Source organism: Rhinoraja longicauda, chromosome 18 (assembly GCF_053455715.1).
Source record: "Rhinoraja longicauda isolate Sanriku21f chromosome 18, sRhiLon1.1, whole genome shotgun sequence".
Taxonomy (NCBI): domain Eukaryota; kingdom Metazoa; phylum Chordata; class Chondrichthyes; order Rajiformes; family Arhynchobatidae; genus Rhinoraja; species Rhinoraja longicauda.
Genome location: NC_135970.1, coordinates 8,486,082 through 8,499,353, shown reverse-complemented (window position 1 = coordinate 8,499,353; position 13,272 = coordinate 8,486,082). Strand labels below are relative to the sequence as shown.

General features: G+C 45.6%; 1 protein-coding gene across 1 annotated transcript in view; it reads right to left on the bottom strand.

Annotated features, from left to right (window-relative positions):
* Positions 1–12,779, bottom strand: part of LOC144602060 (ETS homologous factor-like) — a 45,353-nt gene extending 32,574 nt beyond the window's left edge. Inside the window, exons 1-2 of the mRNA XM_078414744.1 lie at positions 12,738–12,779; positions 333–438 (exon numbers count right to left, since the gene is read on the bottom strand). Coding sequence (XP_078270870.1) covers positions 333–435 — 103 coding nt within the window. The 5' untranslated portion in view covers positions 436–438; positions 12,738–12,779. The remainder of the gene's footprint in view (positions 1–332; positions 439–12,737) is intronic.
* Positions 12,780–13,272: the final 493 nt, after the last annotated feature.

Sequence of the window (13,272 nt, the reverse complement as noted above, 5' to 3'; positions counted from 1 at the left end):
TGTCCTAAAGTTGAGTATGTTCATAAGTGAGAAAGTAAAACAAAAAATATTAGATACTGTATCCATATCCCCATAGTATTGCATTAAATGGCATTAAATGGCATTAAGGTATGTGAGAGTGATAGGAAAGAACAATTACTGAACATGGAGGGAAAGAGCAAACCAGTTCTGCCAAGCAGAGGAATAAACATAGCATTTAATAATATATGGCGGCTTGCTCATATGTAAGGTGCCCATAAGCCAGGCGTTCATAACCCAGTACTACATTTCTGTCATATTCATATTCAAAACCTGGATTGTTTTGTTTATTTAGTGTCATTAGAAAACCCTACCATTGCTTTCGAGGTCGAGATTGCTCCAAGTTGGCGATAGTTGCTGTGGTATATGGTGGTTTCTGAACTGACCATTCATGATGCTTCTGTCTTGCACAATCATGATCTGGAATCACATGGAGAGAGTCAGCTTTGCGACAAGTTCCTCTCAATGGTGTCCCTGTAAAGATGCTGGATGTTACTATGTTGGAAAGTGGAGAGAGTTACAACAACTTATACACTAGAAACAGATCGCCACCTCTACTAGTTTCATAATTTCAACTGTGAGTTCTGCCATTCCTATTAGACCCAGTGATCATTCTTTCTTTATCCCAATACCAGTCCTCCGACCTTGTATCTTTCTATTATAATTCAACCTTTTTGCTCTTTCAGAGAATTTTTTACATATCTTAAATAAAAGCAGAAAATGCTAGAAACACTCAGTAGGGCAGGCAGTGTAAGAAAATAACTGCAGATGCTGATACAAATCAAAGGTATTTATTTCACAAAATGCTGGAGTAACTCAGTAGGTCAAGCAGCATCTCTGGAGAGAGGAATAAGAGTTCCGACCGCTCCTCTCTCTCCAGTTGCTGCCTGATTTACTGAGTATTCCCAGCATTTTCTGCTCCCATATCAGGTTTCCAGAACCAACACTTTTTTTTTCATTTTAGCCTTCAGTTTTATTCTTGGTTCTCTACAGTGAAAGTTTGTTTGATCTTGAACTTTATCCAATTCCGATGAAGGTTCCACCAGGAAATAGACACATAGTCAGAGAGTACATAAGAACGGAAATTCTAAAGACTGCAGGTATTGGAATCACGAGCAAAAAATGAAAATTCTGGTGGAACTCAGCAGGTCAGGCAGCATCTGTGGAGGGAAATCAGCAGTTGACAATTCAAGGCAGGATCCATGCAGTCATAGAGTTGTATGGCATAGAAACAAACCTTTGGCCCAGTTTGTCCATGAGAAGCAAGTTGGCATATTGGGCTAATCCCATTTGCCTGCATTCGGCCTACAACTGTCTAAACCCTGACTATACCATACATCTGTCAAAATATCTTTTAAAAGTCATTTTTGCATCTGCTGCTGTAGCTTCCTCTACCAGCTCATTCCAGATGTGGACTATCTTCTGGGTGAAAAAGCAACACCTGAGGTCTCTTTTAAATCTCTCCCCTCTCACTTTAAGTCTAGACCCTCTAGTTTTAGACCTCTGGGAAAAAAATAGTGAGTGTTCATTTTATCCATACCCCTCTTGATCTTATACACCTCAATAGGATTATCCCTCAGCCTACTGCGCTTCAAAGAAAACATCTAGTCCAGCCAATAACTCAAGCCCACAAGCCCAGGCATCATCCTGGTGAATCTCTTCTGCACTCTTTTCGTAGCTTGACGGCATCCTACCTGTAGCTGGGTGATCGGGACTGCACACAGTACTCCAAGTGTGGTCTCACCAACGACTTGTACCAGTTGCATCAGGTGTTCCAGGTGCTTCCCTCTCTGCAAATGCTGCCTGACTTGCTGAGAAACGCCAGTATTTTGTGCCTATCTTTGCTGCCAAACACCTTCTTCATCACACTCTTCATCTGACCCACCACTCTAAGGGAACTGTACGCATGTATTCCCAGACCCCTCTGTTCTTCAACATTCTCCAGGGCTCGACTATTTACTGTGTAAATTCTGCCCAAGTTTGATATACCAAAGTGCAACACCTCACACTGGTCAGAATTAAATTCCATTTGCCATTTTTTTGGTCTACCTTCCCAAAGGGACTAGATCTTGTGATAAACTTTGATTCCTCCCTCACTCTTCACTATACTGCCAATTTTGGTGTCATCTGAAAATGTACTAACCATGTCAACTACATTGTCAGGCATGTTGCTAATGGAGATGAAAGGTTCTAGTGAGGGTAGTTGGCCAACAGGGAGGGTCCAAGAGGAGGGGGTCCATTGGAGACAGGAGAAGGGGTCATCAGTGGGGGGTGAGGACTCCTTCCCATGGAAAAAGGCTCGGAGGCGGAGGCGGCAGAAGAAGAGCTCCACGTCATGGCGGACCCGGAACTCGTTGATGTGGGGGCGGAGGGGAACAAAGGTAAGGCCTCTGCTGAGGACAGACCGTTCGGTGTCTGAAACGGGGAGGTCAGGGGGGATGGTGAACACTCGGCAATTGTGGGGGTTGGGGTCGGATGAAGGCAGGGGGGCAGGTGGAGGTGGAGGGGATGTATGGTGAGGGGGTGGTGGGTTAACAGAGCAGAGGGGGGCATGAGGACCAATGTGGGGAGTAGTTAGAGTCGCCTGGCTAGAGGGGGAAGGGGGAGGTCCAGTGGAGAACTTGCTGTGGTTACCTGTAGTAGAGGGTGGGCAGTAGGACCCAGCGGTGCTGTGGGACTCTGCCTGGTGGGGGCTGTGGGCCCAGCATTGTCAGGCAGATCATTAATGTATATAACAAACAGCGGTGAGCCCAGCCCAACCCCTACAGCACTCCACTGGCCACAGACCTCCAATGAGAAAAACAGACCCCCCCACAACTATCCTTTGACATCTCCCTGCAGGCAAATTCTGAATCCAACTGTCTAGCTTGTCTTGGATTCCATGTGGTCTAACCTTCCAAGCATGCCTATCATGCAGGGCCTTGTCGAAGGCTTTGCTAAAGTCCCTGTCTCTGGACTCAAGATGAAGGATCTCGACCAGTAGCATTGGCTGTCCACTTCCATCGAAGTATGTGAGAACCATTGTAATGAGCAAGGACCAATTTTGAAACCAATTCTATTCAACATCATAGAAACGCTGCCTTTTATTTATACTTATGAGCAGTGATCGTTTTTTTAATCATAACGTGCAGCTGTGTAAATGAAGGCCACTCGCTATTAGAACAGTTGCTGCAATGTTACTCAACAGGCACCTACATAGCTCATGTCACCCAGCAAGTTAACCACAGTAATTATACAGGAAATGATTGGCTCCACGGCATGTATCTGCTCGAAATTCAGACAACGCAGACTGAGGCATTCAGGGACAATTGGCCAAATGCGCAGGGGTATATAAGGTGATGTGGAGAGGGGTGAGACAATGAAGAAAGTTAGCAGAGAATCCAGTCCACTCCATTGAGATCCATTGATGTTCCAGGACATGACACACTCCGAGAGTCATAGAGTCATAGTCATACAGTGTGGAAACAGGTCCTTCGGCCCAACTTGCCCAACACCGACTAACATCTCCCATCTACACTAGTCTCACCTGCCTGCATTTGGCCCATATCCCTCTAAACCTGTCCTATCCATGTACCTATCCGAATGGTTCTTAAACATTGTGATACTACTACCTGTGTCAACTACCTCCTCCTCCAGCAGCTCGTTAAATACACCCACCAGCCTCTATCTGAAAAAGTTACCGATCAGGTTCCTATTAAATCTTTCCCCATTACCTTAAACCTATGGCCCCTGGTTTTTGATTCCCCTACTCTGGGCAAGACACTGTGCATACTGGATCTATTCCTCATGATTTTTTACACCTCTTTAAGATCACTGCTCATTCTCCTGCGCTCCAAAGAAGAGTCCTAACCTGCTTAACCTCTCTCTCTCTCTGTAGCTCAGGCCCCCAAGTCCTGGCAACATCCTTGTGTATCTTCTCTGCACACTTTCCAGTTTGATGAGATTCCACTGATGAGATCAGTGAGAACAACAAATGAATGCATCAGTCATTGGAGCTGCTGCGCGTTTTAGATTCAACATATTTGTCACCGTTAAAACATGGTGGGGCGGCGAGTGGAACCACTTCCTCACGGAGACAAATGCCCAAGCTCAATCCTGATCTCCGGCGCTCTCTGTGGGGAGTCTGCACGTTCTCCCTGCAATGTTGTGGGATTCCTCTGGGTGCTCCGGTTTCCTCCCGCATCCAGTGGGAATTGGTAGGTTAACGTGGGAGTTGGTCGGTTAATTGCTCACTGTAAATTGCATGGAGGTAGTTGAAGAAAATGTGCAGAGAATATTAAATGGGATTAATGTGAGATTAGTGTAAATGGGTGGTTGGCGGCTGGTGTGGACTTAGTGAGCCAAAGAGACAGCTTCTGTGACTCTCTTTATGACTCTGACTCTACTCAAGTGCCCTCTGATTCAATCTCAGGCAGAACATTGGGAAATCCCCAGTAACTCCCTGAGCGCTCGGTCTCACCAAAGATTAGTGATAGCTACATTTAATGGGCTGTCAAGAATCTGTCAATTATTGTCATATCTAAAAAGATATATAAAACAATGTATTTTTATTCCTGCGAGATTTGTCTCCCCTGCCCATTCAATTAGACAAAGATTAATTGCATCTATGGCTCCAGACCCAGAGTGATTGTTCGAACACAATAAGTTCACTGAATTGTTTCTCTCTCCACAGATGCTGCCTAACCTGCAGAGTATTTACAACATTCTTTGTCTTTGTTGTTTTGGCTAATTTGCCAGCTAAATTTTGGCAATGGATTACAGAATTCAATTCACCATGACTAGCAAAACGACAATGAATGTCAGGATTCACCTGAATGCTGATGTGGCGGTTTACACGTTGCTAAATCTGACACACTGTTTGTTATTTTTAATCATACATGCTTGACCAGTTATTTAATGTCATAGAGTCATGGAATCGTTCAGCAGTGAAATGTGTCCTTCGGCCCATCACTGCCATGCTGACTTTTTAGCCCATCTGCACTACTTCCCTTTGCCCTCACTAGGACCATATCCATCTATACCTTAAAAGACAAAAAGTGCTGGAGTAAGTCAGCGGGTCAGGCAGCATCTCAGGTGAAAATGTTCTGGATCTCGACCCGAAACGTCTCCCATTCCTTCTCTCCAGAGATGCTGCCTGTCGCGCTGAGTTACTCCAGCATTTTGCGTCTATCTTTGATTTAAACCAGCATCTGCAGTTCTTTCACACGCATGTTTTCCAAAGATGCTGCCAGACCCATCGAGTTACTCCAGCACTTTGTATCCTTTTGTGCAATCCAGCATCTGCAGTTCCTTGCTCCTTCTATACCGTGCCTATTTATGTTCCTGTCTAAAAGCCTCTTAAATGTAGCAATTGTATCTGATTCCACTATCTCACTATTACCATTGTCACTGCTGTCACGTTATACCAAGTTAAGCCATATCTTGGCCATTCCACACTATGGTAGGATGGAAATAGGATGTTTATGTTTCACACAGACCTGTGCCTGAGGAAAGTTTGCACACAACCCATCTCTCAGCAATTACATTTCAGAATGCTACGTGGCAAAAATATTTGACTTGCATTATTTGCACATGGTGATTTAGTTCCTGTTTCATTGAGTAATGAGATGTTAAGGAACTTGTTGAGCAATGCCTTACACTTCCAGAGGGAGTGGTTGGAGACAATAAGGCATTCATCTAATATTTCATATCCCCACATTGCGTGTGGAATATATAACAGTACCAGCTTACATCACACAGCAGATGCATTTGAGGCTGGGATTCAATGTTGTGTGGGAGGGTCTGTGGATCGATGAGACACAGCAAGGCACTGCAGTAGGTCTTTGGATTGTGGCGTTATGGCAAGGGTGGGTGAAGATTCGGATTTGCAGACTGCGGTGTGGACTTATGTGTGGTGTGGATGTGTCATTCCTCTCGACCATTGTGTTAAGCTGGGGGCGGCCTGGTTATCACAGATTAAACGGTGATGTTAGAAACAGCAAGATCAAGTCCATTTAGCCTCTCCATGGATGGACCGCTTTCCCACACCCTCCCAGTGCCCCTTGACCCCCTTGTTGTTTATATATCTGTCACCACTTTGAATATATTCAATGACTATATTGTGGCACACAATTAAATGATGCACAATACTCTGAGTAAAGTCATTCCATCTCATTCCTGCCTTAACTGGGGAGTCCATATTCCCAAACTATCTCCTTCTAGTATTACGTACCCTTAACTAGGGGCGATATCCTCAGTCCATACTCTGCCAATGCCTCTGTACATCGGCAACCGTTTCACCAAACACGCGCTCGGCCCACCAAGGCCTACTTTGATCTCACTGTTGCTAACCATTTTAACTCCTCTTCCCATTCCCAAACTGATCTTTGTGCCCTGGGCCTCCTCCATTCCCAGAGTGAGACCACATGAAAACTGAAGGAACAGCACCTCTGTAATCTCAGGTAGCTTACAACCCAATGGTATGAATATTTAATTCTCCAATGTTAAGTAAACACAACAACCCCCTCCTCCTTTATTTCGCACACCTCCCCTTCCAACCCCCTTCCCTGTGTGTCCCACCTGGACTCGTACCTATTTCTCCCCTCCACACCCCCCCCCCCCTCCCCCTCCACCTCCATTCCTTCTTCTAGCTTCACAATTTGCAACTCTTCAATCCTTTTGTCTCACACCTCCTGTCTTTTCACCTCTGGCCTTTGTCCAACCATCTGCCTATCGGCCCCCTCACCTGTTTCAACTTATTACCTGCTGGGCTTTGTCCTGCCCCCTCCTTTCCTCCAGCTTTCTTCCCCCACCCCCACCCTCACCCCACAATCAGAAGTGGTCCCGACCCGAAATGTCACCCATCCATGTTCTCCAGAAATGTTGCCTGATCTGCTGTGTTACTCCAGCGCTTTGTTTCTTTTTTTTTGTTGTAAACCAGCATCTGCAGTTCCTTGTTTCTACCTCATAATATTGCAGGTTTCAATAAAATCACTTCACATTTTTCGGAAGTTCAGTAAGTATTATCTCAGTCTGTTCACTTGTCTCTGAACTGCCTACTTTGGGCGTATTGGTGCTTAAACAAAGTGCCTAACATGGTGTGGAGTAGCTGAGGGTGCATTGCAGGAGTGATTGTGTGAGAGGGCTTGTGCAGTGGTAAAGTTACAGCCTCGTGTGTGCAGTGATCTGGGTTCAATCCTGACCTCAGGTTCCGCGTCTGCGTGCAGTTTGCACGTTTCTCCCCCTGCGATCATGTGAGTTTCCTCCAGGGACTCTGGTCCCACCCACACCCCACAGGCTGTTGTGGTTGGTAGGTTAATTGGCTGTTGCAAATTGGAGTTGAGGGGAGATTAAAAGTGGGATTAATGTAGGATTTGAAAAAACAATGGCCAGCACAGATTCAATGGGCTGAAAGGCCTGTTTCCTTGCTGCATCACTCTCTGACTCTTGAGTCGTGGAGTTGTACAGCATAAAAGCAGGCTCTTCTGTCCTTTGTGTCTGTACCTATACAGACATCATTCTCACCTATACTGACCCCACTTGCCGGCATTAATTACATTTCCTTCTCAGCCTTCCCTCGCCTCTCGCACCAAGGGCTGTAGGATCTCCTGGTTGGTAACCATGGTAACACTCCTTCCCATTCCCACATTGACCTTCCCATCTTTGGCCTCCTCCATTGCCAGAGTGAGGCCACATGCAAACTGGAAGAACAACACCTTATATTCTATAAGAAAATAAGGTAGTTTACAACCCAACCCAACCCAACGGTATGAAGATTGAATTCTCCAATTTTAGGTAACTATCAAACCCCTGTCTTCTTCCCCCTTGCCCCTTTTGAAGGAAAGCTACAACTGCAGTGTAGGAAATGTTGCATTCAGGTTGAGGACACATGAACCGCATTAGCAATGGGATGCATCGTCAAGTGATCAGCCTTTTATTATTGACCTCAAGAGTGAGGAAATGCCTTGGTCTTCTTGGTACCGAATGAGAGCTTCCATTGTCCTGAACAAGCAACAAGAGACAGGTTAACCCTCCTCCTCAAACAATGGCCAGTGAAGTTCAGCCACGAGAGATAGAAAGATACAGATTGAAACAGGCCCTTCGGCCCAACAGGTCCGTGCCAACCACCAACTTCGCATTTACACTAATCCTACACTAATCTAATCTTATTTTGCACTCATTAAATTCCCCCAGATTCAACAACTCACCCACATTGAGCAAGAGAATGAGTTGAACCCATGAGCTTCTAATTTGGAGAGGTATTTGAAACTAACTTATCTATAATTGCCACTTGAGAGATGGTGGTAAGGAGAGTTTTGGGAGCAGAATACCGTTCAAATCAGGAGGCCTTGAAGAAATACAACTGAAGGTATCCTTCTACAGATATACTTCCCCAGGTGTACAGTAAAGAGCTTATTGACTGGTTGGATTACTGCCTGGTTTGGCAACTTCAATGCCCAGGAGTGAAGAAGACGGCAAAATAGTGCCCAGTCCATCACGGGTACTGACCTCCCCACCATCGAAGGGATTTACAAGAGTTGCTGCCTTAAATAGACAGCCAGCATCATCGGAGACCCACACTGCCCTTTTTTTTTAAATCAAAAATTATACTCAATTATTTTAAAACAATATTTACAATACAATAAAGACAAAACATAACCCACCACCAGAATACTATACAAACAAATATACCAAATGAGACTATTATGCAATTATATTACAATCCCCGTCTAGGATACATCCAATCCCTCGCGGTGCCCAGCGGTCCCGGAAATCCTCCAGCGTGCCTGCCCGCACCACCCTGGTCACACTCTCATTTCACTCCTGCCATCGGGAAAAGATATAGGAGGCTGATAGGTGTATCGCCCAGGTTCAGGAGGCTGATAGGTGTATCGCCCAGGTTCAGGAGGCTGATAGGTGTATCGCCCAGGTTCAGGAGGCTGATAGGTGTATCGCCCAGGTTCAGGAGGCTGATAGGTGTATCGCCCAGGTTCAGGAGGCTGATAGGTGTATCGCCCAGGTTCAGGAGGCTGATAGGTGTATCGCCCAGGTTCAGGAGGCTGATAGGTGTATCGCCCAGGTTCAGGAGGCTGATAGGTGTATCGCCCAGGTTCAGGAGGCTGATAGGTGTATCGCCCAGGTTCAGGAGGCTGATAGGTGTATCGCCCAGGTTCAGGAGGCTGATAGGTGTATCGCCCAGGTTCAGGAGGCTGATAGGTGTATCGCCCAGGTTCAGGAGGCTGATAGGTGTATCGCCCAGGTTCAGGAACAGCTTCTTCCCCACAGCCATCAGGCTATTAAACACTACAACCTCAAAACAAGCTCTGAACTACATGGACTTGGGGGCATTGGTTTTGTATTTTTGCACTATTGTTTGTTTGTTTTGATGTATATGTACGTGTGTGTATGTTTGTGCGTATATATATATACAGCTATATATACAACTATATATATATATACGCTGAACTTGTTTTCTCATTTATGATATTGCGTACAGAGCTGGTAAGAATTTCATTTTGGGACGTACTGTATGACAATAAAACACTCTTGGCTCTTGAATGGATTTCCTAGCTGGGCTGAGAACGAAGATGGGGAAAAGAATGCTGTTGAGTATGTATAAGAAAATAACTGCAGATGCTGGTACAAATCAAAGGTATTTATTCACAAAATGCTGGAGTAACTCAGCAGGTCAGGCAGCATCTCGGGAGAGAAGGAATGGGTGACGTTTCGGGTCGAGATCCTTCTTCAGACTGTTGAGTATGTGATTGAGGACAGTGGGTAAACATCGCATGGTCTTTCTGTGTCTGGCTTATGCTCTGAAGTAACTTCACCCCTACGACCTGAGCGACTCTTGCTACCAGATCATTGACAGGGCAGTAAACAGGACCGCAGGTGAGTCCGGGAATAGAATGCAAGACCCTCTCCCTCACCACACGACATGCTGGCCTTTTCTGTTCAGTTGACACCTCCCCTCTTTCACCTCCGTCAACTGTGAGAGGGAACCGGTCATCGCAAAGTTATTATCTCCTCATGTGTTACGACCGCAAAACAGTATTTGCATTTGGATAAACAGGATCTCCAAACCACAAAAAGTCAACACATCCTCGATAACAAGAGGACATCCTTCCCACTATGTAAAGGGAGTCCAAGAACCCAGACTGGAGACTTGCTTTCTGGCCTGAAATTTATTTTCAAATTCAATCACTGGAGAACTAAATCAACCAAGACAGTGGACGCACACCCGCGAATTGAAAACCAAAGCCACATCTTTGGAGCTATATCTGTGTCAGTGGTACCCTTCAGCAGACTGCCTCACGTCCCTCGCCAAGTTCCTGCCCTACCGACCAATGGATCTGGGTGAAACCACAGGGAAGCTGATGCCGTTACTCCTTTAGGTGACGACCTTATGGGGGGGACGGCAGCGGGAGCTCATGGTGGCGTTGGGCGGCCATAGTGTTTCTGATTGCACTGTTGCTAGATGACACTGACGCGATATTGGGGCGAGAGAGGGGGTCAGGCGTGTGAGGTGTGGCCAGTAGTTAGCAATGAGTTGGACTGTGGCAATATAATCCGCAGTCAGCTGGCTCGGGACAACTGTTCATCCGGATCACACAGCTGGCAGTAAGGCCTTGGGGAATGGGAACTGAGGAGGCCATTCACCCCCTTGAGTCTGTTCTACACTTCACTCATATCACAACTGACCTCTGACCTTATTCCATGTCGCCACCTTTACTTCATATATTTCACCACGGAAATGTATCAATCTTAGTTTAAACTAAACAATTTGCCAAGCGTCAATTGTCACTTCTGGAAACAAATTCAAAACTTCCACTGCATCTGGAAATACTGTATTACCACTTCCACTGCATCTGGAAATACTGTATTACCAAACTTTATCCCAGAAAGAACTAGTCTGATTTTTTTTACATTACACCTCTAGTTTAAAATCACCAAACAGCAGAAATCATTATTCCGATCACCCCATTTGTCACCCATTTTATGTGATAGAAAAAGCATCAAACCTTTCACGGTTTCAGCAAATGCAGCTCTGGATTCCGTCATTTCATATTTTTTTAATTTTATTTTTTCATATTTCAGATACAGCGCCAAGTCCGTGCCGCCCAGCGATCCCCGCACACTAACACTATCCTACACACACTAGGGACAATTTTTACATTTACCCAGTCAAATTAACCTACATACCTGTACGTCTTTGGAGTGTGGGAGGAAACCGAAGATCTCGGAGAAAACCCACGCAGGTCACGGGGGGAACGTACAAACTCCTTACAGTACAGCACCCGTAGTCAGGATCGAACCTGAGTCTCCGGCGCTGCTTTCTCTGTAAAGCAGCAACTCTACCGCTGCGCCACCCCGCCATAATAATATTCTGAAGTCTGGGCAGCATTATAATAAACAACCCCTCTCTTGAACTGGAATCAAATTATCTCTCTGAAGATGTGGAGACCAGATACTCCAGGTGCGATCTATCCAAAACTCCGTGTCAGTGTAGCAATGTTTCCACTCCCTTCAAACACGCCTTGGAAAAAGATTGCCATTCCCTGGTGGTGCTGGCTCGAAGGGCCGAATGGCCTACTCCTGCACCTATTGTCTATTGTCCCTGACCCTTTCAACGATTTCATGCACACTTCATGATTTATTAATGATTCATAGTCATGGATCCACCTTCCCCATTCCCCTTCACCTGCACCCACTCCTGAAGTCTCACAGTTGCCCCACCATCACCAATGTTTCACTCTTTAGAAAGTACCTTTCACAGTCTTTTAAAAGTCAAAGCGTAAGTGTGCTGACATTCAAATCCATTTGCTAGTTTTGACCCCCATTGAAAATCCTCTCCTCCACACTGCACATTGAATTCTTTCTGTGTGACTGGAAACAAAAGTCTTTCTATCCTTATCACCAAAGCCATTCTGTACATTGTGGTCTAACACAGATCCTTGCCAGGCCCACCAGTCGCATCCCTCAGATCTGGACACCTGCCCTTTTACTCTTTGTCTCTTGTCGCACAATCAACTTCCTGATCAGTCATTGACGTGTCTTCAGAATCAGGCATTCAGTTTGAGCCAACTATCTCTTACGAGGGATTGTATCAAATGCCCGGAGGAAGATCCTTTACATTACATATCCTTGCACTGCTTTAATCACTGCTTGTCAAAAACGTAAATAAAAAACAAAAATGCTGGAATACTCAGCAGATCTAGCAGCAGCAATCATGGCTTAGATCGATTTCACATTCTCGAAAGTTGAGAATGGTAGGGATGTCAGATTTGCCCTTTTAAGCAATGTCTCTCAAGTGAAGCCACCTGCCACCCCATACAGTCCTCCCCCCCCCCTCCCCCCCAAGCCCCCCCACAGTCCGAACCCAGTAACACCTCTCTGAGATAACTCCCACCCTATTAGCAGGGAGAAAACAGCTAACTCTACCCACAACCTCCCCATGCAAAATCGAAGGACCGCATCTCCTGAAGGAACATTTGCAGGTTCGGGTCGGGAACCGAGATGCGACCCACTAGGGGCTCCACAGAATCATCTCTAGCCGCACTGACTGACAAAGTACTTAGACGTTACTCCACCAACTTCTGAGTCAACTTTTATGAAATCAAAATTTCGAAAGCTTCTTGAACTGTTGAACAGACAACAGGATATTGACAGATGAACTACGAAGACCGGGTCAGGACAGGTGCGGCAGAAGGAGTGAGCAATTGAAGGGTTGTGGAGCATACCTGAAGCAGGTCCTGATGCGTCTCCACAATGGCATCCGGGCAATGGATTAGCCGATGGTTACTGAGCCTCCTGTAACACTGGGCAAGCTGGGCGAGTTGCACAATTCGGATTATCCCCTTTTCTGTGTGAGCAGATGAAAATTGGGCCAGATGTAATTTAAATAATTCAGAGGCCTCTTAAGGACTTTGCCTTGCATGGGGAGTTCCCCCGCCTTCACCTCCTTTAATTTGATTGGCCACAGTTATGAATTAAACAACAAGGAGCTTGTTAATTTGCATCCTTTTTATTTTACATAAAATGCTAGTTAACCTGATCACTGCAGTTGTTGTATTCGCCGTGGTTATTGTAAACAAGGCACCGGGTTTCTACGATCAGGCGCCAAGCTTCACTAGAGAAAATGTATTTCTTTTCTATAAATATTGCACCAGTGCAGGAAATAGTTGACTAAAATAAAAGGGATGTGCCTGGCTCTGCCTGAGGTCTACTGGCAATGTCTTAACTGTTTAAATCTTTACAGTGGCAGGAGGACAAATG